The sequence below is a fragment of the Equus przewalskii genome, chromosome 4 (assembly GCF_037783145.1).
Source record: "Equus przewalskii isolate Varuska chromosome 4, EquPr2, whole genome shotgun sequence".
Taxonomy (NCBI): domain Eukaryota; kingdom Metazoa; phylum Chordata; class Mammalia; order Perissodactyla; family Equidae; genus Equus; species Equus przewalskii.
In genome coordinates, this window is record NC_091834.1 from 39,679,945 (window position 1) to 39,706,269 (window position 26,325).

The 26,325-nt window shown below is 39.9% G+C and overlaps 1 protein-coding gene across 2 annotated transcripts in view; it reads right to left on the reverse strand.

Annotated features, from left to right (window-relative positions):
• The window catches only part of SLC25A13 (solute carrier family 25 member 13), a 195,349-nt gene that overhangs the window by 142,524 nt on the left and 26,500 nt on the right, over positions 1–26,325 (reverse strand). For both annotated transcript variants that reach the window (XM_070615671.1, XM_070615672.1), the window contains exons 2-3: positions 25,234–25,287; positions 14,847–14,989 (exon numbers count right to left, since the gene is read on the reverse strand). In XM_070615671.1, coding sequence (XP_070471772.1) covers positions 14,847–14,989; positions 25,234–25,287 — 197 coding nt within the window. The remainder of the gene's footprint in view (positions 1–14,846; positions 14,990–25,233; positions 25,288–26,325) is intronic.

A 26,325-nucleotide genomic window follows, 5' to 3' on the forward strand; every position in this document is an offset into this window, starting at 1 on the left:
ATATTATTTCTGGGTGTGTCTGTGAGGGTGTTTCTCTATGAGCAGTGGACTGAGTGAAGCAGACTGCTCTCCCCAATGCAGGCGGGCATCATCCAATCCGTTGAGGGCCTGAATAGAACAAAAAGGTGGAGGAAGGGAGAATTCGTGCTCTCTGCCCGACTGACTAAGCCCACACATCCATCTTCTCTTGCCCTCAGACTGGGACTTATACCATCAGCTCCCCTGCCTCTCAGGTCTTCAGATTCAGACTGAACTACACCGCTGAGTTTCCTGGGTCTCCAGCTTGGAGATGGCGGATAGTGGGACTTCTCAGCCTCTACAACTGCATAAGTCAATTCCTTCTAACAATCCTCTCCCTCCCTCTCTCTTCACTCCCCCTCTACGCCCATATATATCTCCTATTCAGTCTGTTTCTCTGGAGAACCCTGACTAAAACACACGTACATGTGCACATACTACATATACTCTCTCACAGGAATATTTACAGTATATAAAGAGTTTACATAGCTGCCTTTCGGGTCCGAATGCAGAGAGAAATATGAATATGAATATACACACATACCAATTTGCTTATATTTGGGGGAGAAACGCCCTGTGGAAGAAAACAATAAAGACTAAGGGAAAAAAGAGTGACCTATGGCAGGAGGGCAGAGACAGGGTGAAGAGGACAGGCATGTCAAGTCAGACTTCTCTGAGTAGATCTTGCTCCTGTTATATACTTTTGACCTGGGAAACATATGTTTTACATATGCAAAAATTAAATTAAGTCTAAAAGAAAAAAAGCAGTCTCTAAAAATTGAAAACAAACTGAAACGAATGAACCTAATCTAGCAATTGGTGGCAAAACCACACAGAGAAATGAATTATTTCAAATAACCTTAGAACACAGTATTTTCACTGTAATATATTTAGTGGGATACAGTCTACGCACAAATAGAGGTGAAAAGAAATCTTAAACTTCCTTCAGTATCTAATTGTTAGCAGCAATACTGATGTTATTATTTAGAATATATCTTACATATTGGAAATACATAATTCTGTTGCTGGTAACCAAGATTTTCAATGAAAGAGTTAAGAGATAAATAGGAAAATCAAAGAACTAAAAATACTTTGAATTTAATTTTGCCCATTTAACTTTGAATTTTAAATACCAGTATGAACTAAAGACCTTTTTCCTCCAACTATCCATTGAAAAGCTCTCAAAGCAATGACAACCCAAAAGTAAGAAGCACACCTAACACCCAGATTGTGGTCTCTAAATATAAAAGAATAAGGGCTCCATGGGGCCAGCCCAGTGGCTTAGTGGTTAAGTTCACACACTCTGCTTCAGTGGCCCAGGGTTCGCAGGTTCGGATCCCAGGTACAGACCTACAAACCACTCATCAAGCCATGCTGTGGCAACGTCCCATATACAAAATAGAGGAAGACTGGCATAGATGTTAGCTCAGGGACAACCTTCCTCAAGCAAAAAGGGCAAGACTGGAAACAGATGTTAGTTCAGGGCCACTCTCTCTCAACAACAACAAAAAAGAATAAGGGCTCCACGGAAGAGTGGCCAATTCCAGGTGTGGAGCAGGAAATACATAAAATAACATCCTGTTTCGCCAGAAAGCAAGGAAGCTATCAAATATTAATGGATACTATCAAAAAAGACACAGGGGAAAATATAAAAGGACTCCCACTGGCCAAAGATGAGATAAACACAATTGATTAAAAAATGTCAAATATATTATAAAAAACTGTGAATTCATAATACTCAATATAAAAAAGGCCTCCATTCCCACCAAAAAACAACACCCAACTCATTGAACCTTTAGGAATTATTACAGCACCAACTCCTCAATGCTTAAAATTGGCTCAGATCAAGGAAGTGATTTGGTTGACTATTTCTAACCCAGACCTCTCCCCTGACATAAATCCATACCCAAACATCTAACAGACCACCTCTACAACTGTATGTTTAATAGGCTCCTCAATATTAACATGTCCTGAAGAACTTGTAGTTTTGCTTTCAAACTTATTCCTCCCCTAAATTCCCTCAGTTGTTTGGATTGTCTGCTCCCATATCTCATATGCAGTCTATCAGAAAATCCCAACTCAGACCACTTCTTCCATCTCTAAAACTAGCGGTCTAGTCCTGTCATCTTTTCCCTTTCTTCCACTCTATTCTCTAGAAATCAGTCAAGGAGATCCTTTCAAAATGTAATTCTGATCAGATCAGTCCCATGTTCAAAACTCTCAAATATTTTATTCCATATTTGGAATAAAATACTACAAGATCTATATAATCTGGCCCCTTGGTACCTTTTTGACTTCTTCCACTTTCCTGCTCATCACCAGTCTCTAGCCAAGCTGGTCTCCTTGCTAATTCTCAAAGATGCCAAGCACCCTCCCATCTCAGGTTCTCTGCATCTGTTGTTCCCTCTACCTAGGAAGCTCAACTCATCAATTCTCTCATGGCTCACTCTCTCACTGAGGTCTCTGCCCACATGTCACTAGCATTTTATTCCAAGAGGTCCTCCCTAACCATCCTATCAACTGGAGCACCCCAAACCCACAGTCGCTCACATCTTCTTCCCTCGTTTTAATAGGCCACCTGCCACCTGCCTGTCTATCCCCATATATCTATCGGTTTACATTGTGTATTTGCTATATAAGAGCACAATGCTTATCTGTTTTGTTTAGAACAGTGCCTGGCACACAGCTGGTGTCAATAAATATTTGTTAAATGAATTAAGAAATCTGAAATTAACCTAGATTTTTCAAGTATTGAGGTTCTCTCAGATTTATAACACAAGGCCACTTTACCTTACCATATATCCTTTATTATAGAGACTAAGTTACTCTATTATTTCTATGAAAGTTATCTTCTTTCATCTCTTACTTTTCCAGACTGAAGATCCCAAAATCTTTACATCAGATTGTGATGGAAGTCTTACCCTCAAAAACCTTCATTAAAGTCTGAGAATCTCACTCTTTTTACTAGGAAGTGACTCAGTGACAATTATGCCACAATCAATGAGAAGGTTAATAGGCACTAAAATCTCCTCACATTTCACTTCAGGAATTCCTCATAGATTAGTGCAAGACTGTTTTAATTTAAGCAACTGCTACGTCCTGTGCCTATGACACTGACATTGATAGAGAAACAGATTTGCAAGGAGTCAGAAAACAGAGCTCACATTGATTACCTTTCCTTTAAAATTTTACATTTGAGTTTTAAACACCTCTGGTGCAGCTAAGCCAAGACCAGATGAGACAACCAAATAAGGCAAGAGGCAGGGAGCAGTATTTGCTCTTTCAGACATTTTCTGAGCACCTTCACCTGCTAGGAAGGGTATGGAGAAAGGGTTGGTACTTTCAGTTGGCCCAGTAAAGACACAAATTCTGAGAATATGGTATGCAATGGTACCTCAAGGTTGAGACTAAGAACGGTAAAAGGGGAAAAGTGGTCCAAAAACTATTCCTGGGTTAAAAAAAATAAATGTGAGAAATATAAGGACAGTTTTTCATACACAAGTCTGTGGGTGTGGAAGATAGTTGGGGTGGCTCTCATGGAGGTTTTAAGTCTGCCTTACTTTGGCCAAATAATTAGTCTTAGTGGCTAAGAATCTTGCAAAGGGCATCGGAACTTCTAAGCAAAGACATACGCAAAGCTCTCGTGGAAAGGTCCATTTTCAAGGTTCGTCTCTATACACAGAAAGTTCCACGGTAGAGCAGAATGGGCACAAGCCAAAAAGAATGGGGTCCAAATTCTAGTACCAGCACTCAGTAGCTGTGTGACTTTGAGGAAATTATTTAAACTCTGATTCTGCACCTCTTTTGTAAGTGGAGAGTGAAAGTACCTATTAAAGACTTATGAAGCTTAAATAAGGAAATGGATAGAAACTGTTAGCACCAGATCTGGAACCCTACATGTGCTCAGTAACTGTTGGCTTCTTTCATCCTTTGGTCTAAACATCTAGGAAAAAACATCAGCAGAGCTCCAACCCCACAGAATATTTTTGCTTTTAAAAGTTCTTCAAGTAATAAAATTGCCCATCCCCAGGCACCCCTGCCCCTCTGCAAAGATCCCTACCTCCCAGCATGCACAATCTGGAGTCCACCAGGACGAATCTCATTGTCCCTGTATCCTGTGCAACCTCCACCAGCAGCCCCAGACTCTCACCTTACCCTTTATCGTCCACATCTAATCCCAAGGGGCCTCTGCACCTTCCGTATTGTGTCACCATTCTCCCAGAAACCCTTCCACTGTGCCTTCAACAAGGCATGCGGAGCAAGATCTCATCCTCAATCCCTTCTCTAAAGGGATCCCTTTCAGAGGAATCCTCTAAATATCCCTTCACTTTCTTGCTCTAACCAATACCTAGCTGTTCTTTGACACAATGCTTCCTCACCAACCCCCTCTTAAGCAGTGACAGGCTTTTCTCTGCAATCCTGGGTTGCACCAAGCTTATAAGCAGAGTAGGTGTACTCCTTCCCTCTCACTGCGTCTTCCAGACCATCCCTAACCCTTCCTTCCTCACCCTCAGTTTAAATACTCACATCATCTGAATACACCACTCAGCAACCCTCCTTGTTTCTATCACCTAATAATGCCTGATTCATACCCTCCAACCATATTTTAGCTGCTGGCTCACTGACACTTTAATATACTAATTCTTCAAACACCTAGGCCTCCCACTTACTTTAACTCCTCTCCTCCAATGACCTTTTCTCCACCCTTCCTCAGTCACTCACTTCTGTGGTCAGACTCCAGACTTTTGCCATTACCAATAACTGCAATACCTCCTTGTTCTCAATCTCATGCATCTTCTAGTCTTCCTGCTCACTCCCTCTTACACCCCAACTTCAACAATCTTCAACAACGCCGAAACCTACAATTCAATAAGCCTATCACCTTCGCATTGCCTCCTACCCCAACATCCCGTCTTTGCCCCTTATCCACAGTTAACCTATAGTCAATGATTCTAATCACTCTCTTGCATGCCCTTCACGTCCCTGGCACCTCTCCTACTCTGATCATTCAATGGACAAGCCCTCAACCCTGGTTATATCCAACACTTCCCACTCCAAGCCAGGAGCTAAGCAGCTGAACTCTGGAAAACACACAGCCTCACAAACTGGTCTACTTTGAATTTCACAACTACAAACCCTCAGGTGGGCCCTCAAGTGGATCCTGCCCAGCATCTATGCTGTGTTCCCTTGTCCATTCACCCTCCCACTTCTAGATGAACACTTAGTATATTCTCTCTCCTCAAACTGCCAATACTCAACCCACATCTTCCCTCTCATCTATATCCCAGAGAAAAACCAAGGAAACCAGAAGAAAACTTCCCCCAAATCCCACAACTTCTACACAACTTCTTTGCCCTTTACTCGACCTGCTCTTCCATTTTTCTAGCTCAGCGCTTCTCAAACTTTTGAGTCTCGGGACTCCCTTACATGCTTATGAATTAGTGAGAATCCCAAAGAGCTTTATTTATGTGGGTCATATCTATCATATTCACTGTACTAGAAATTAAAATTAATAAATTTTTAAAATATGTATTAAGTCATTAAAAACAAATAAACCTGTTATATGGAAACATAACATCTGTATGAAAAATAACTATTTCTAAAACAAAAAACATAGTGAGAAACAAAGCAGTTTTATGTCTTTGCAAATCTCTTAAATGTCTGACTTAATGAAAGACAGCTGCATTCAATCTGCTGTAATATGTTCTTTTGGTGGAAGGATATGAAGGATTTCAGCCTCACATAGATTCATAGTTAGAAAGGGATGGAGTATTTTAACTGCCTTTTTAGATAACTGTGGATATTCTTCTATGAAACAGCATCAAATCCCAATAAGTGACGGTTTCTTAAAATTGGTTGCAAGGTGGAATCTGAAACGGTATCAGTGAACTTTTCCTACTCTGTTACCTTAAAATTCATGGGTCTATCTTGCATTTTGAATAGATCTTTTACCCAGGCATGATCTTGTAACACTGAGTACTGGTCATCTGAAAAACATTTCCCTAAGTTATGTAGCTCTTCCAAATATTGGCACATTTCATCACACCATATTAAAAAATCACATTAATATCACCACTAGTTACATCTGAAAACTCTTCAAGTGTCATGAAGCTGTTCTGTGAAAACTTTAATTCTTTCAAATAAGTCCTTCTTTCAAATTGAAAGTGTTGTATGGAAAAAATGACTAGTACAGCTAGCAACTCAAAACAGCAGGTCAAGTGCTTTTCCTCAGACAACCATCACCGGACAGGAATGTTCTCTATGCGTATTTCCCATTTCATCACTCAGAATTTTTAAATGACATGTACGCAAGGGTGCGATTTAAGAAAAATCAATTTTTACTGCTGCTTCAAGGACATTCTCAAGCCGAACTGGCATCATCATTACCACTGTTACTGTGGTGAGAATATAAGGACTACTCACACTGTTGGGTTTGGTGTCGCTCCTTAATTGGTGTTAAGGCACCAGCAGTTTTACCCACCATTGTGTTTAGAACCATCACTTCAAATACAATACCGTGAAAAGGTCAGATCACGTCTTAGTATTATTATATAAACAGTTTTGACCTCATGAACTCCTTGAAAAGGTCTCAGAGATTCCCAGGGGTCCACGGAGCACACTGAGAACAGCTGTTCTAGATCAACTCACCATGTTCTCACAAGAGGCCACCTCCTTCTCAGACAACGCACTAGAATCTCTTCTTTTTCTCTCCTACAGTGTCAATTCTCCACTCCTGCCCGTCATTCCCATCAGCATACATTATGCTTTCTGTATCCACCTTAAAAAGATGCTCCCTGCACACATCCCTTCCCACTCCAGCCATGGCCCCATTTCTCACCTTCCCTTTATAGCAGCAAAACTCTCCAAAGTGGGCCTGAATTGGTCTGTAGAAGAAGGGGGAAGGGTAGGAGGGCTATCCGTACATATGAATCAGAAGTGAAATCAGCACCTAGTCATTAATCAACCCTTTCTGGAATTAAAAAGAAAAATAAACCCAGGCACCTGAGATTCCTAAAGGTTTTCTAATATACCAGCGACATAATACAAACCTTTTTAAGAATTCTTCTTAATTTACTCCTTGCAGACAGTGTCTAGCCACCACATTGCACACATCCCCCTATGATTTCAGACATCAAATATTAACACAAAGTGAGTAATGCAGAAAGAAAGGGGGTTAATCAGACATCTTGAGAGAAAGAAAAAATAACACTGATTCAATGAGAGCTGCTAATGAGGCTTTTTGTTTTGGTAGATTAATTTGGGAGTCTGATGACTAAGAAGAAAATTTAAGCTTCTCAGGTGACTGCTGTTGATTATTACCAAGTTTTTTAAATTAAAGAGATGCCTTTGCTCAATTTTACAGTTTATGAATTTCAGGTGTTTATCTGAAAGCTGTGTCCACCCTAGTAGCGTAGAAAACTTTATTAGCAAATTGAAAGACCGCCACTTATTGATTCCGGACTATATTTGACAGATGATGAGCATTTCAGACTGTGAACGGCTGATGTTTAAATACATTACCCTAATACTCTTTAAGTATTGCCAATTGTAAACCTCATTAACTCCCAGCATGTGGCCAAGGCCTGGATTTCATTGCAACAGCCTCACAAAGTGAAAACAGGTATATAAAAATGATTTTATCTTCAACAACATTATTATATCCTCCTTCACCTTGTGAAGTACTTAAAAGACAATATTTTTTTTCAGAAGGATAAACAGCAAACATGGGAAAGGCAGAGAACACACCTTATTCATATAGCCACGCATTTTTAAACCCTAGATTTCTTTTTTTTTCTTCTTTGGCACAGTTATTTCTCATGCATCAAAATGGGAATTGTCTCAGGACTGATTCTCTGTACTCTGAAGAGAAAGGAAGTATTTGTGGATGCTGATTATATGCTATCATTTTGATTCAATAAAACAGAGGCTGACAAGGTGGTAAGTCGGACGCAACAGCTCCTCACTAAAATCAAATTTCTGACATTCCTTTTTCAAAGGAAGAGCCAACTTCTATTCTCGTGTGGAGTGCAAAGATCTACACTTCAGATGGAAAACATGTAGTTGGTAAATTCATACCCGATCTTAGCAAAGCAAATGGATACCAGAGCCACCTAGTGCCCACTCCACACAGACAGGGGTCGGACCTGTAACAGGCAGAGCATTCTGAGCCCAAGAGGCCAGGCCCACATCTCCAAGCTTATTCAGGCCCCACTTAGTCTTCCCAGGTGAGAGGATAAGGTACTAGAGAAAATAGCTTTTGCGACCCAGCCCTCTTTAATGAGACATCAGTTAATAACAAACAACAAATGGAAACATATTTGCAAAGCTCAAAGGGACACACACAAAATTATTTTTACCTCACTGTTAGTGATAGCTGTGTGAACAACGTATAAAAATTACACTGAGATGATTTACAAAGAAAGCTTCATTCACATTTTAAACAAAAACAATAATGACAACCAAATCTGAAAGACACATCAAAAAGCATATGAACAAATCCAACGGCAGGCAGAGAAGTCATACTTTTAGGGTCTGAGCCCTGCGCAGCTCTCAGGGACCCACCACCTCCTCCTCCTCGCCCCTGAGGTCCACCAAACAAAGGTCTTCCAGGCCTGGGTAGTCAAAGCTTCCCCTCATCTCCCTCAAGAACTTCATATCTTGATTAAACCCATCATTAAATCAATTAGAACAGTAGAATTGGGAAAATCAAAACACAACATGCAATTCCAAGGGAGTAGAAGGGAGGGTGAGGACTGGTGAACTCAAATAGTAATAGCGAGAATGGCATAGCAGAGGCAAATCGTGCCGATCCCTAGACTCACATCCTCCTCTGAGGGCTCTCCACTGCCCTCGTGGTAAGGGCCCCCAATCCTCGATAGGAAGTACAAGTTCCTCCACAGTCTAGCCTCAGCCTACCTCTCCCAACACCAGGCCCTGCACTTTCCGTGCTCCAGGCACGCCAGCCTCTGCATTTCAGAATGTAGGCCTCTGCAACCACTGTTCCCTCTGTCAGCAAAGCTCTGTCCTCTGCACTCCCGCACCCCCACCCCCCTCCCAACTCCTATAGCTCAAATGGCACTCACTGGGAAATCTTTCCTGGCCTCCCAGTCGGCATGAAGCCCCTCTTTATTGTCTCTCACACCATGTCTCTCCTTCACAGAAATTACCACAACATCAATTCACACTTATTTGTGGTTCTCTGATTAACACCTGTCTGCTCCACTAAAGTAGAAGCTCCAAGAAGGGAGGCACTATGTTTTTTCCACTCACCATGTTATCCTGAACATACAGAAGAGTCCAGGCACAGAAAGAGGTTGTCAGACAGCTGCTCTCGAGAAGCTGACTGGACAGCATTCCGCGAGAAGCTCACTGCATGGGAGGCTGACCAAGCCATAGCCTCATGAATCATTAGAATCAAGAGGGCTCCAGAAAAACAGGATCCCTTTGCTAACAAGCTGGAAGTGTTGAGATCCCAAGTTCATGCAGTACACAGGTTTGATTTTCATGCTAGAGCTCAGCCCAATCCTATACACGGCTGAAGTCTTTAGGAATGGGCCATGCCCTCAGGAGACAGCATGTAGCAGGGGTCTCTGCCTGGAAAATGTCTGGAGCTAGCTAAAAGCTACTGCTACTGGAGAAAAGCTATTTTGGGGGGATCAGGCTGGTTGATCTCTCCCCCTGAAAATTCTTTGCAACTACAGGTTTTCTAACTCTCCAAAGAAAACAGCTACATAAGGATATTAGATTCCTAGATATTCGGTATTACCAGGTAAGGGTATTAGCTGTTGTAATAAACTACCACAAAGTGGGTGGCTAAGCAAAACAGAAATTCATCCTATCACAGCTCTGGGGACCAGAAGTCTGCAATCAAGGTGCCAGCAGGTCCACTCTCCCTCCAAAGGGAGACTCTTTAGGAGAGAATCCTTCCCTGCTTCTTCCAGCTTCTGGAAGCTCCAGGTGTTCCTTGGATGGGGCCACATCACTCCCGTCTCTGCGTCTGTGGTTACATTGCCTCCTGCTCTTGCTCGTGTCTGTGTCAAATTTCTCTTTGCCTCTTATAAGGATACTTGTGATGGGCATTTTATCACACATAATTCAGAGTAACACCTTCATCTCAAGATCCTTAATCAAATCACATTGGCAAAAACACTTTTTCCAAATAAGGTCACATTTCCAAATTCCAGGGATTATGCCTTGATATCTTCAGGTGGCCATTATTCAGCCTATCACAATGAGTAACCTAGAATTCGAACTAGAGTTTCCATTCCCTAATACTCTTGGGCTTTCAAAACATAAGGGGATAAACCCTTCTTAGAAGATTTATCTAAGTTTGGTCAACAAATTGCTGTGAAACAGAGGCCAGAAATTGGACTAGACACTGGAGATATGAAAATATGCAGGACCTGGTCTGTACACTCGAGAAACCACAGTTGGTAGACCAGTACCTACCTAAAAATTAGTATTTCAATTCACCATGACATCTGGGTCAGCACAGCTGTCATTATTTTTAAATCCTATAGTTGTCAATCTTCAAATAGTTTTTCAAATTTTAATAAAGTTATGCACTAAAATCCCTTTGGCCAGTCAAGCTAGCCCCAAAGAGGCCTGGCCAGACAAATGGAGCCCACACCAGCGCGTTCCCACTGTTTGGTGTGTGTGTTGTGCTTCCATGGGACAACATGTGGCTTCTGTCTTGTAGTTTTTTCAAGGAACAGTAGTTGATTTGGGAGAATGATTTGTGACTTGTGAACTTGACAAATGCTATGCTTCCAAAGAAAGGGAAAGGAAGGGGAAATGAAGGCATTCACAGTTTTACATTGAGAACAGATGTATGGTTACACCTATTTGTGGAGTAACTACTGAGGAGCTGTGTGTGTCAGCGTTAGGGTTAGGGAAAAGGGCAAGTCAACATCTAAATGGGTCTTGGGCAGGCCTAGGCTCAAACACTGGCTCTTTGCTACTAGCTCAGTAAGTATCAGTACCTCGGGCGAGTTCTTCAATTTGCTCAGTCCTTTTGGAAAGAATTATCACAACACATATGGTGAGCTATAAAATATTTCTACCCTTAGACCCAGGAATCCCTCTCGTCTAAGTTCTTTCTAAGCAGGTAATTAAACAGAAGGAATACATGTCATACACATGAAGATATTCACTCCAATATTACCTATTGGAGAAAACTAGAAACTGAAATAACTCTATAAGGGCATGACTTCATCAAGTATAGCACATGTCTTTGACAAAAAATGATGGAGCTATTTAACACTGTTACTATGAACAGCATATGGAAATACGAAAATTGATTAATGTAATCTAAAAGATTACAAAAGAGAATTACAATTAAAATGAATTCAAATTATAAAACATTGATGCAGGTTAACAAATCATGGAAGATACTAAAAAATTCAAAATACTTTGTCAAGGTGAGGAGATTATGGGTGGTTGTTTTCCTTTTTAAAACTGAGGTGTTCACTGTTAATATTGTCTTTGCAATTGGAAAAAGAAAGTCATAGGGCAAAGGATTGAGGCCATCTAAGATTGTTTCTGTCACAGTAAAACACCGAGATTAAAGATAACACAAAATCTGAAAGAAAATGTTGAGTTAAAGATTTGGGAGATTCTGAGAGAAGAGGAAGCTCAGAACATTGGATAGGCCAAGGACTCTGGAGCCAGGCAGGCCTGGGCACCTTTCGGCGGTAAACTGCTTGAACACTGAGCACCTCGGTCATCTCACCTGCAAAACCAGGAAAACAAAGCCACCGTTTCAGATTTGTCAAATACTTTTGAAAAATATGTATGTGATGTTGCATTGTAAATGTAAAATATATGTTATATTGCTGGCATCTAATGAACTTAAGCGTATATCTTCGGAGAGTATACGTAAAAAGAAATAAGAAACGCATGTGTGTTAAAGGGGATGGGGATGGAAAAGAAGGCAAGGTACATTGAAGGTATTACAATTATACAAATTAATGCCCATATAATTATATTAATAATTATATGTATTATAATATATATTAATTATATATAACAAAAATATATTAATGTAAATAGGAACCAAAATGTTCACTGGAATAGATAAAAAATAAAAGACAAAGAAAACAACTCTGAAATGTTAAATTTAAGTAGGAAATGTCAATGTGAACTTTCAATTTTTTTAAAGGGTATTTTCCAGCTCTTGCCACTGACAAGTCAGAGAAGCAGTAATGCCCGAGTAACAACAAGCCAGGGCCCAACTCTGTTTCTAAGCACCCTTCCCCACTAAAGGAACCAGGGCTTCTTGGGGAAAAGAGTGATATTCAGGTCAGAGGCAGGAAAAATCCAAGGTGAGCCTGGAATATCTTATTTGCCAAAAGCAAGAAACATTCAAAAGCTGAGGGTACAGGAGCCAGCTTAAAGGGGCACCCACTGACCACACCAGGACACTCGGAGCATCTAAGAGAATAACCATAATAGATTACAGTACACTGAAATTAAAACAAATCCATGAAGTTATACTGATATAAAAGATTAGGAGAGAAAGAAAAGGAGGTGGAGGGAAGAAAGCTTTTCGTTACTGAAGAATACTAGACAATAAGTAGAGGAGAAATGACAGAATTAGAAAAATCACTTTCCAAACACCAGTGTAATAACTAATTCAGGAAAGGATCATCATGGATGCTAAAACTACTGGGTGAAAGGTTGCTGGGAAACAGAATATCCACCATTCTCAAAGTATCTTCCACTAATTACAAAACAAAAATGGTCCCTGTTCCATGGAAATATCTGGCAGACTCCACCTTAACCAGGTGATCAAACTGCGTATCATCCTACCTCCTGAGGAGATACAACAGGTAGCAGAGAATCTCTCCTAACCTGCCCCCAATTAAGGCAATTAACAGGAATCCAGCCATGAGGAAAAGACCACACAAGTCTGGAACATGGGCTTCAACAAAATAACTGGGCCTAGATTTTAAGTCAATGTGATGAAAAAACATTATAAGGGAAGGGTCTGTTCTAGATTAAAATAGATAACTAAATGTAATATAAGAACTTTGACTAGATCTTGGATTGGGGAAAAAAAAGGGCAATGGGGCCTTTGAGGTGGGGGCAGGTGGAGAGAGTTGGTATATTTGAGTATGGACTGGATATTACACTTTTGACATGATGGTTAATTCTCCTAAGTATAATAACATATGGTGGTTATGTAGAAGCAAGTTCTTATTCTTAGAAAATAAATGCTAAAGTAACATGATGTCTGCAATTTATATTTAAATCGTCCAGCCAAAAAACAAAATTATATATGTGTGTGTGTGTGTGTGTGTGTACAAAGTGTGTCTTTTAAAAAAAGCATACAGGTATCAAAAATGTTAACAATTAGTCAATCTAGGTGAAGGGTACATATTGGGCGTTCACTATACTCTTTAGATTTTTCTGTAGTTTAAAAAAATTTTAAACCATCAAGTGAGAAAAAAATTGATCTTAAACATTGAGTCAGATAATTCATGTTGCATGTGAGCTTAGTCACACTTCCTCTGAATCTTATGAGCACAGGGGATGGAGAAGCAACCGAATTTTCCTCAAAAAATGTTCACTAGAATAAATCTATGTTCTGCTGAGCTTTTGCCTCAATGGACTAGTGTGAAATATGCCTCAGCCCCTCCCTGCACCAGCCGAGGAAGGCCCTTGGAGGGCACGAGGGTCTGCTCATACACTACATTTTCCTACCAAGCAAAGAATCCCACCTTGGGGTGGAGACAGAAACAGAAGTAACCTAAGTAACTGTTACTGGAACAAAAGAGAAGGTATAATCCAGCAATCCCTCAGGATATTACAGCCAATTTCCTCCCCACTCCCTTCTAATCTGCAAGACCTTCGTTTTAGAGGAAGTTATTTCCATGCAAGATGGAACAACAGGTGCATAAACAAGAAAAGGGAAGGACTGGTAAAAACTGAGAACATGCTCTGTGCAACAAGAGATTTTACTTTGCTTGTATCTCAAACTGATGCTTGTGGGAAAATCAGACACCTGACAAAGGGAGAAAGCTCAGAGCTAGAAAACACCACCCTAGAATGGCAGGTAACTGCAATCTATCAAAGGGGGTGCTGGCAAGCAGCAAGGGCAGAGGCTGGGTCGCTAGTTTCTGTAGAGAAGGCTAGTTCTTGGAAATTATACTTGGTTATTAGGGAACGTTGGTGTTTGTACTACCAAGAGTTTGGAGCCCAAAATTCTGCACTTAATGGTAAAAGCCAACTGCAATCTTATACAGCTTAGGAAAGATTCATTTTTTAAATGTAAACAGAGAAGACTGGTAGGGGGAAAATAATCCAGAGGCATTTTGCAAAGTGTCCCATTTAATTTTAGACACTTCAGACTCTATGCCACCTTGGGCAGAATGCCTTTCTTGGGGATATGGAATCATATCATTCTGTCTGTTAGACTCATAGCATCTAATCATATGTGAGATTTCAAAGTTATTTGAGCAGAAAAAAAGATTATAGAAAAGTTGTCATAGAGCTATGCATTTACTCAGAATTTTTACTATTGCCTTGAAAAATACCAATATACATACAAACACTCTAGTGTATCTCCTCGCCACTCATCGACTACAATAGTTTTGTGAAACTATAAATAGTTCTTTAAATAATGTCAAAAAATACACATATATAACAACTTACAGGAACACTGAAGGAAATGTTAAGAATACTATCTGTAAAATAATGTATTAATTATAATAGGTAGAGAAAGTGCTCTTAAGAGATGGAAAGGTATACAGCGACTTCCTAATCATTAAAGCAACAGAAAGCTATTTCAGACAAAAAAATTAAATAAGATAATTAAAAAAACATACCCATCTTTGGTCTGATCCACCACACCACTTAAAAGTTCCACAGTCTTTGGATTAGGCTGGCTTTCTCCAAAAATGTTCAAATATCGAATGACAAAGTCATTAGGAGACATGAAAAATTCGCCATTTTTTTCAATGCTTGCATACTGTTTAAAAAAAAAAAGACATTTTATTCTCAAAAGTATAGAATCATGAGATCAATATGTGAAAAAGCTCAAAACACTTCAAAAGATAAATATCAGATATGATGATAAACTCTTCACAAGGACAGTTATTTCCCATCACTTCAAGGAAAAAGCAAAAACACATTAAGTTTGCCACATTTCACGTTCTCAACTGGGGGCAGTTTAATCTGATTGTCTAGCCTATGAACACCAATGTCCCCTAACAGACAAGAACCATCTATGAGATCCAGCCCTTTCTTATGTTACCTGCCTTTCCAGGGGTAGAGTTTTCTAGCTCTAAGCCTCCTGTTTGTTTTTATTTTTCCTCACAGGGGACACTGGCAGTATCTGATGACAATTTTGATTGTCATAACTTGGGGTGGGGGTGGGAGGATGCTACTGGCATCTAGTTGGTAGAGGCCAGGGATGCCGCTAAACATCCTACAGGGTGCAGGACGGCCCCTACAACAGAGTGACTCAGCCCACAGTGTCAGCAGTGCTGAGGTTGAGAGAGCCTGGTTTACAGAAATTTGGAAGGACAAATTATGTCCTGTCCTTTAGCAAGGACATATAGCTTTTTTAAAAAAAGAAGAATTAATTATGAAGTCATGGATGGAAACAACCTGATTCTTTTGCCCCATCCCTGCTTCAAGGGCATCAATGATGCAAGAAAGGATGACATGCTGAGCTAGAAAGCAAACTATTAACTGTGTGGCTTCTTGTGAGATTTTATGGAAGCAGGTATGAAATGATGCTCAGGTTAGTGTCCTCTCCATCCGAGAGCAAAAAGAGTCAATAAGAACAGGGAGGCATGCAACGTTTTTCCACAGCCTTCCACCAGGTCTCACCCTTAGTGTGATACATTGTAGCTCACAAAAGTGGGAGCCTGCTACTTTCTGCTCCGTGGGGCTCAAGGGGCTGTGGGAAATGCTCAGAAACAATGCTCAGAAACAATGGGGATCACACAGAATCCTTATGGAGCAGGAAGGCCTCTTGATCCTAGGGACAGAACAGTGATTTGGGGGTGGGGAGGTGAGGGCAGTGAGCTACAAGAAGAACAGGGCTAGCTGGGTGACAGAAGTTACACTGGCCGCTGCAGTGACAGGGGAACACAGTGAAGTGAGGTGCAGTGACAGCATCTCTGCTCCCTCTGTAACCACAGTTAAGCCCGATTAACACTGTTTTAAAAAGTCACTTGTTAGTCCTCCATTTTAATTCCAATGCAGGAGAAGCTCTTGTTTAGATACGCAGTTACAAGCTTTGGAATGTGCCTCTGGCTGGGCTGCACCAGGCTCTGCTTCTGACTCCTACCACCTGTGTCACCTCAGTAAGTAAAGCTTTCTGGGCCCGTGGCTCCTCATCTGCAAAATGGGCAGAACGACACTACCTGCTTCATAAGGCTCATGCCAGTAATCACTGAACAGTCATGTAATACACTCAGCACAATGCCCTACACACAATGAGCACATTATAAATGTTCTATATTACTGGTTTTTATTTAACATTTTTTAGCACAGTACAAAAGAAAAACTCAAAGATGGCCCAATAATCCCACTCTTCTTCAGTTGGCACTGAATTCAGCTTTTGGAAATGTAGAAGAATCATATTTTTATTTTCCTGAGACAAAACAAGACGGAAATACAAAGGGAATGTCACTGCTAATTACAGCAACCCTATGATTTAGAATTATACCTATGCTTGCTTATAGTAGTGAACAATTTATTTATTTAAAAATACAATTTAACTCTTTTCCCAGCAACAGACATTTAGATTATTTCCGGTTTTGGTATTTTTAAACAAAGCTAAGGTAAACAGCTTTGTAGGTAACATTTGTTCAAATTCGTGGCAATTTTCGAAGGCTGGACTCCTGGAAAAGAAATTGTTGAGTCAAAGGAGAGGAAGTTTCAGGCTCTTGATACTTATTATCACACTCATCTCCAGAAATGATTGTACCAATTTACACTCCCACCAACAGTGTGCGAACATGCCCTTTTCCCCACTTTGTCTATTACATTTGTTGCAAATATTTTTCCAGTTGGATATTTTTATATAATTGAGTCTATAGATTTTTTTCTCCTTTGCAATTTCTTCCATTACTCCTAAGTTTAGAAACTAGTCCTTCCTCATCTCAAAACTAAATATTCACCCACATTTTCCCTTAGTCTTTTTAAAGTTAGATCTTTCACCTTCAAATTTCGATACACTGGTACTTCATTTTTGTATTTCGTAACACACAAAAAATACATCCTCCAACTTTAGTTATTTCCACTTAATCTCTTGGTTGTCCTAAGACCACAAATCAATCATTCTCCCTTTCCCCATCTTTCAGATGCCATGTTTACCACATACTAAATTATCATATGATCACTGGGGAAAGGCTGGGAAAGCCAGTCCATCTTCAGTACCAGTTATGATCAGTTGGCAGTGGCTTCCTGGGGTGAAGATGGATTTCAAGGTTGCCCCCAAACTCCCTGGGGGAATGCCAGGATGGGCTAACAGTTCTTGTCATCACAGCAGCAGGCGATGTTTCCAGACCATCCTTGTCAATTGACCTGTCTACTCTTGTAAGATTACATATATCTTAATTGCTATAACTAGAGGGAAAGCTCTGTCAGGACAGGATTTTTTCCTGTCTTTCTCATTGCTGTGTCCTCAAGTTTCCAGACTGGTGCCTGGCAGACAGTGAAACATGTTTAAAAAATACTTGTCAAATGAACGCAAGCTTAAAAAAATACTGTATTACTTCTCTCTTGAAGTTTTCTTGGCCATGATCACACTTTCATTTTCCCCAAATGACCCTTAGCGTCATTTTCAAGCTGCTGACCCCTAAAAGAATTCCATTGAAAATGCAAAGTAAAACTACAACACAATACCACTACTCATACACAAGATAAAGAAATAATAATGGTTGGCAAAAATGTGGAGCAAATGCAATTCTCACACTTCGGTGGTAGGAGAGAAAACTAGTGAACCACTTTAGAAAACTGCTTGGCAATATCTACTCTAACTCAACATACACATACCCACAGGCCCAGCAATTTCCATCGTGTAAGTACATCTCTAACAGAAATGTATGTGTGTGTACATATATGCACAAATACATATATACATGTGTATGTGTGTGTATATACATATATTGTTACCAAAAAACATGCTTTAGCATTGCAATGTCTCCTGCAGCATTATTTTGGATAGCAAAAGACTGAAAAATAACTGAAATGTCAACCCACAGTAGGATGCATAAATGAACTGTAGTATGCTTACACAATGGAATACAACACAGCAATGAGAATGAACTAACACCAAATACACACAACAATGTGGATGAATCTTACAAATAAAGTGAGCATGAATGAAACTAGACACATGAACACAGACTGTTATGATTCCATTTACATAAAGTTGAAAACCAGGCAAAACTAATGTACAGTGATAGAAGTAAGAAGAAGACAGAGGCAGATCACAAGAAGAACGTGCTGACAAAGGCAGCTCCACTGCGCTTGCGGCAGTGAACAGAGGGTCCCCAGGGCAGGTGGACTATACCTTACGGCTACCACATCTTTAAAAGTTATCTAATCCTTCCTTGGGAATAGATTTTACAAGCCTCTCTCCTGAAGCCTCTCTCCCTTACAATTTTTGGAAGTTTTAATAGGATTAAACACAAATTTATGAAATGGGGAGGCTTTTTGGATTCCTTGCACAAACTAATAGAATACTAATTGTGATGGTTAATTTCATGTGTCAACTTAACTGGCCAAGGGGTGCCCAGATTAAATACTGTTTCTGGGTGTGTCTGTGAGGTGTTTCTGGATGAGATTAGCATTTGAATCTGTGAATTCAGTAAAGCAGACTGCCCTCCCCAATGTGAGTGGGCATCATCCACTTCACTAAGGGCCTAATAGAACAAAAGGTGGAGGAAGGAAGAACTCCCCCTCTTTTTTCCCCGCCCCATTGCTTGAGCTGGGATATATCTTGTCCAGCCCTCGGACTGAGATTTACATCATCAGCTGCCCTGGTTCTCGGGCCTTCAGACGTAGACTGAATTACAGCACTGATGTTCATGGGTCTCCAGCTTGCAGACAGTACATCACAAGACTTCTCAACCTCCATGATGGATGGCATGAGCCCATTCCTCTTATAAATCTCATTAGGCAGACAAATTAGATAGATATATATAGCTAGAGACAGAGCTATCTCCTAGAGGTTCTGTTTCTCTGGAGAACTCTGACTAATAAACTAATTGTCACCACAAAAACCACCATCACCCCCAATGAATAAAGGAATCTGTCACTACACTGTATGCTCAGAGGGCAGGGGTCCTATCTGGCCTGCTTACCTCTAGTCTTTTCATACAGGTCTATAAACTGTGAACAAGCCAGGTCAGAACCATAATCATCCCGTTGCCCATTTTTGCCACAAATCATTCACCTCTGGGACTGAAGGGCGAATTCTCCTTGACTGTTTTCCAGCCACTCAGAAATGCTGTGCGCACCAGATCACCATTCTTTACCCTGTCTCCCTTTTATAGAGATGGAATAAGACGCAATTAAGGATTTGAATATGGATTATTTCATGTTATTAAGGAATTACTATCCATTTTATTAGCTGCACAATGGTACTGTGGCCATGAAGGAGATTGTTCTCATTATTTGAAGCTGTATGCTAAAGTACTGAGGGTGAATTATGGTGATATGTAACTCACACTGAAATATACCACTAAATATATATGTGAAACTAATGACAAATATTAATTTAAATTAAGTAGTGGTTATGTGGGTATTTACTGTACTACCTATTTTCCGTATGTTTATAGATTAGCATAATAAAAAGTTAAAATGTAATTAATAATAAATTGTCAATAAATACATTGCATTGATCAAAGAAACGCAAATTTAAAATAAGATGCAATTTTTCAACTACCGAGTTGGAAGAAAGGTTCTTTTGTTGCTGCTCTATCTTTTTAACAATATCTGAGTTGATAACATAATGTGAAGAAATGTAAACTTCCATACTCCTACCCAAAATGTGTATTGATACAACCTTCATGAAAGGCAGTCTGCCAAGAATCAAATGCCTTAAAATGTTGCAAACCTAGTCTTTAATCCAATGTCACTTTTGTGAATTTATGCTAAGAAAATGCTAGCTATATGAAAAAATGTAGGTTCAAGGATATTCATTATAGTGTTGTTATGACAGCAAACAGAGAAGACAACTAACTATCCAATAATAGGGAGTGGCTAGATAAATTATGGTAAAATGGCCATACATAGGAATACCATGCAACAATAAAAATACTGTAGAAATGTATTCGATTACAGAAAAAGGTATTTGTTACATATTATGTGAGGGAGAAAACTGGATACCAAACAGTAATTTTTCTCTTGTTAGGAAAAAAAAATGTATATACATACACAGAGATAGAGAAGCAGAGAGAGAGAAAAAAAATGGATATATCTATATATAAATATGTATTTATATATGTTGGGATCACAAGCTACTTTTCTTTATATACTTCGGGTTTTAAAATTTTCATCAATCAATATAAACTGCTTCTTCATAAGCAAAAAGTTTTTCAAAAAAGGAATGAACTGTTTTTCCAATTTTGCCTACAAAAATTTTAAAAATATATTCTTTTGTTGACGAAGAATAATTATACAAATCCAAGTTCAATTCACTGCACCTTACTATTACAATTTGTAATATGGTCTATTTCCTTTGTCTAGTCCCTTTACACAGTCTTCCCATCTTCCACTAGTCATTCAGTTACTTCTGACTCTATTCTTCTAAACAGTATACATCACCTCCTTTGCACTCCCTTGAGCTAATGGTTTCCTCCTCAATTTCCCAGTTCTTATTACTGGCACTTCCCTACACCCAGGCTATATATCCAGTGGTCATATTTATCCCCTGCTCTCTCTCATCTATTATACAGTATCAGTCATTTTCATCAAATAGTCCTTCAAGATGTCTTTAACTTGCCCATTCTCCACTCCCTCTGCTGCCACAACCCTCATCAAGTTATTATGGCCTCACACCAGGATTACACCCAAGGTTGTCTACCTCCTGGCCTTACTGCACCAATCAAATCTCAAATGCATCCTCCCCGCGTCACTGGATTACTGAGAAAACCTTCCATGGCTTCCTATTGTTGAGTAGAAATACAAAACTCCCAATTATCTTTCTAATTTTGTCACCCACATCCTGTAATACTCCACAGAGTCCTTGCTTGCCACAGTTGAATTTAAATAAACATTTGACGACTGAGCAAGATCCCTTCAACCTAGAGAGGCTGTTTGCTCCCAAACTCATCTCCAGGCCTTCCCTTGAATGTGGTCCTCTTCCCAGAATGCCACGGCTACCCTCCTCAGTGCCTCTCCAGCTCCCACTCATCCCTGAGCCTCCTCAAGTCCCCTCTCCAAGGAGCCTTCTCTGACACTACCCACCATGGGGACTGTCTGTCCATCCACTTCCTGTGGCATTTGCTTTAACCACACACATGGACCCTTGAGTATGTAGACTTAGAGTCTTTTTTACCTGCTGCATGCCTGGAAATCTGGTCTCCTGTATAAGATCTGAACTCCTTTAAGACATGGTCATCGCTTAGGCCTACTTTGCACATACCACTCACTGCAAAGTTTCATGTGTTTTATTTAAACTGTAAGCACTCAGTACATACCTGTTTAAATCAACGTGAAGCAGCAGTGAAAGAATTAGGCAGACAAAAAAAAGCATGTCAACATTTAGAAACAAAACTGACTACACCTGAACTTCAACTTCCACATCCAAACAAAACATTAACAGCCACTTAGCACAAGAACAGCCTGCTATTCTGCCCTAAGCTGGGAATGTTTTACACCAAGTCCCGCCCTACCTCCCATCCCAGTACCACTGCCCAAGACCCTATGCTCCAGGCCACTCATACACCTGGCACCTCTTACAGCTCTTTGCTTTGCATACGCTGTTGCCTTTGCCTGGAATGGTCCTCCCTTGCCCCAAACCCTCCTCTGCCTTTTCCATCTCATAAATACGTACTCATCTTGAAGTCCAGCTCAAACATCACCACCTCTGCGTAACTTGAATGACCCTAAGAAGATGTTTATAGCCCCACATCAACTTTCTGCCAATTAATGCTCTACTATGCTTATCAACCGTATTACAGCTTTTTCTTTTTTCACATTTAAACACACACACAGTGAGACAGTTAAAGGCAGGAACCATGATTTATGCATCTCTAGTTCCCCAACACCTAACACTGTATTAACATACAGTAAGCAACTTCAAAAAAAGAAGAAAAAGTGGAATTGATTTTAACTCTTTTCCAAAACATAAAATAAGCCAGAATGGGCCCATTGTAGCCCTCCAGGATCCCTCTTCCCTAATCTGTCTCAGTTCCACTGGCTTTCTCTAATCTCCACAGCTGCCAACTCTCCTGCTACCAGCACATCTAGTCCAAAAGGTATAATGGAGCTTCTCTCCACTGCCCCCAAGCTACAGAAGAATCCTCTAACTAGTTTAGCAGAAAGAAGGCTGGAATATTTATTAGGAAGAAAAGTCAGGAGAAAAGTCATAGAAAATCAGCAAAGTAGTCAGGTTTACAGTGTGCTTACTGCTGATCCATACTTAACTGAAAAGCCCAGCCAGAGTGGAGACGTGCCTGGCACAGCCCCCACGGCGCCTTATTCCCTATTCTTGCCCCACCACAATACTGTCTGCGGTAGATGGTAAACAAGAGACCTCAGCATGCTGAGCCAAGGTGGATTTGCGTCGGTACCACACTATCCAGGCCTGATGAGATCACTCGAACCTTTGCCAGATCCACAATCTCTTCCAGAAACTGCTGATCACTGTTTTCTTCAGGGATGATTCCCCCCACATCATCCCCTCAGACTCTAAGTCATACAGAACTCTCACTCAAAAGCCATTGAGTCCTGGCCACCTCAAGGGAAGACAGTACTTGCCTATCTGGTCCCAAAAGATCTAAAGTAGGATCTTAACCTAGCCTCACCAGTTGTCACGTGGCTTCAAAAAGTGGACACAGCTTATACAGCCTTTCCACTGGATTCACACCATGAGACCAATAAGTATCCAAGATGCATCCATCTATTGAGACATTCTAAGTTGTTCCCATTTCCTGTCAGAAGAATGCCTGCAACTATGGCTGGCTTAGGAAATAGAAGTAACAGACAGGTCCTGAGTTCAAAGAATGATTATGACTTTGCCAGCTCAAGTTAATGAGCTCTATGCATTTCTCTAGGCTCTCTGGCAACCCTCTCAGCTGCTCTTCTGCAAGTGGTCTTCCAGAATTACATCCTTAGAGTTTTACAATATAGACCTTAAATACAGATGCTGAAAACTTCTATGCTTCCCTCATACATGCTCATCCCAGTCATGGTGGGCCCAACATGCATAGCAAGAGACACTAGTCTAGGTAAGAAACAAACGCATTTCAGTTTTTTAGACTTTGATTACCCAGAATACCTTTCCACCTTAGAATCTTCATCCTGTATTGTCCTTTCTGGGCTAAAAACAAATTTATAAAGAATTCTGCTGTCTTATACATAAAACAAACCTCCTTACAAATGTATCCTCTTTTCTTCCCAAAACTGCTTATATTTCTAACTATTTTCTTTTGGAGTCTTTGTTTCTCTTGTGTTTGAATTATTTAATTTCAAGCATTTACTGAATCAATATCTAATGCATATCAGGTGCTGAACACTTTCATAAAAGTTTTTTCATTTAACCTTTACAATTTTTTGTAACTTCTTATTATGAAAATGTTCAAAGTAGAGAGAATAGTATAATAAGCCCAATATTACATTTCCCAATTTCAAAAATTATCATCATACTGCCCACTCATTTTTCCTACCCCACTAAAACTAGATTATTGACAAGCAAATCTCAGACATGAAAATCTCACCTGTAAATATTTCAGTGTATATCTCTAAGAGAAAAAGACCTTTACAGTTCCCATAATCAGAATACCGTTACCCAGCCTAAAAATCAATAACAATTTCTTTTTTTTTTTTTTTTTGAGGAAGATTAGCCCTGAGCCAACTACTGCCAATTCTCCTCTTTTTGCTGAGGAAGACTGAGCCTGAGCTAACATCCGTGCCCATCTTCCTCTACTTTATATGTGGGATACCTATCACAGCATGGCATGCCAAGCAGTGTCGAGTCTGCAACCGGGATCCAAACTGGCAAACCCCGGCCCTCCGAGAAGCGGAACGTGTGCACTTAACCGCTGTGCCACCAGGCCGGCCCCAATAACAATTTCTTAATATCAAATAAACCTGTCAGTGTTCAAATTCCCTGATTTCTCAATTTCTTTTTAAATAGTAACAGATTTTGATGAGGAAAGTGATGCTCATAATTAATAACTTTATAAGCCATAAATTCAATACATAGCAGAACATCAAGTTTCTCATGTGAAGCCTTGGTCCTCTTTACGTACAGCACAGCTGCATTATTATCATGTTTAGAAAAGGCCCACATATATACTTTTCAAATTATCTTTATGAAAGTGGGCTTTTCTTTTTTGAAAACCTTAATTCCAGCTGAATAACATTAAAAGTGGTTCAGTGTTTGGGAACCTGAGGTAGACTTTTAGAGTATTAATCATTCACTGCCCAATTCACAAAGTAGGTCAAAGTATAACAAACTAAGGAAATAAACTTGTATGTTGTCTGTTGTGATCTACTATCTACTATTATTCAAAGTGAAGCCTCACATGGGGCACCACAATGATGAGGATGATGGTAGTGCTAGTGGTGGTGGTGGTAACAACAACGATGATGGGCTTCCACCAATGACAGACAAGAATCGGCCCTGTGGATGAATGAAGGATTATGAGATGTTTACAAAGAGCTTTAAACTTCTTAGGAGAAAAAGCATTTCATCAAACTGCACAGGTCAATCCTGGAAAGGTAGATAAGTTGCGAGACTAAATCCCCAGCAACTCCTTTTGAATACCTGACACCAAAATGAGATAAAAGAAATTAAAATGTAAACCATGTTTACAGGTTACATGATCACAATCACCTACAAGTTTCCGATACACTTAAAAAAAATAGATATAATTGTAAAGGATCTCTTTTAGAAGTCTTAAGTAAAGATACCTTTTGAGATATTTTAAACATATAACAACGAAATAACCTGCTTGAAAATAATCTTTAAAAGTTACAGAACACAAATCAAATAAGAAACAAAATAGATTCCTTTATACTGACCTTCAAAAATATTGTTCTAAGCTCAGCTGGATCTGCTCTCTTGGTTAAAGCCACCTATAAATAAACAGAAAAATGTTTATATTATTAGAACAAAGCTGAGAAATCAAGCTAGCAGACTGAAAGAAAACAAACTCCAGGTTAGAAATTAGTGGATTTCATTATTGCATTTAAAGCACCAAATTTCCCCAGTGCATAAACAACTCCCCAGATTTTATATTAGACTCCTTATGTGGCTTCCAGAATGATAATATTCTGCGCAAGAAACCATAAAGCTCCTAATATGTAGTGTTTAATGTATATCATTTTTTCAGAAAGAAGAAAAAAGTTGAAACAGATTTGTAACCACCTGGTATTTTTAAACTACACTCCAGTGTGCCCCATACCCTTTCATAGGGGAATATTAAATATTAAAGTACAGCTTGTTTCTAACTATGCAAGAGAACACAGTTATTAAAAAAGTTAGTGAACAAGGCAAATCATATTATCAAACAGAAGGGAATTACTTCCCACAGCCCTATCATGAACAGGCGTAAAAAGTCTCCTCCTCTCCCCAACTTTTAATTTAAGAAATCAGAAGTCTACAAAGATATGACTATTATTCTCCACATTCTAGAAATACAAGGGGCTATGATTGCCTTTGAAGAGCAAACCTTGACAGATTCGCTCAGAATAGGTGTTGTGCTTAATTTTAATTCTCCAGCCCACAAAGTCCAAAAACATTATTGGGGAAAAAGCAAGACAAACTTGAACATGGCTGCCCCAGGCCAACACAAAAGAGTCCTTATGTGGAACCAAACAGTGGGCTTATTCAGTGTCCCATCACCTAATCCTGCTGGCAAAAACCATCATGAGACTGAATTCTCACCAAGCACAGCGTCACTCCATGATACAGCCAAGGAGGGGTTCCTGGAACCACCCCAATACTGGAGCCATGTCGCTATCCATGGGGAGATTTATGCAAATTGTTCTAAATCCCTTCGGTGTGTTTGCAAAGGCTCTTCTGAGATCTTTGGACAATGGGTTCTCTGTCTCTAAATATGTAACTGCCTGAGCTTCTTGGCCTGCCACTGTCAGGAATAATTTTATTAACTA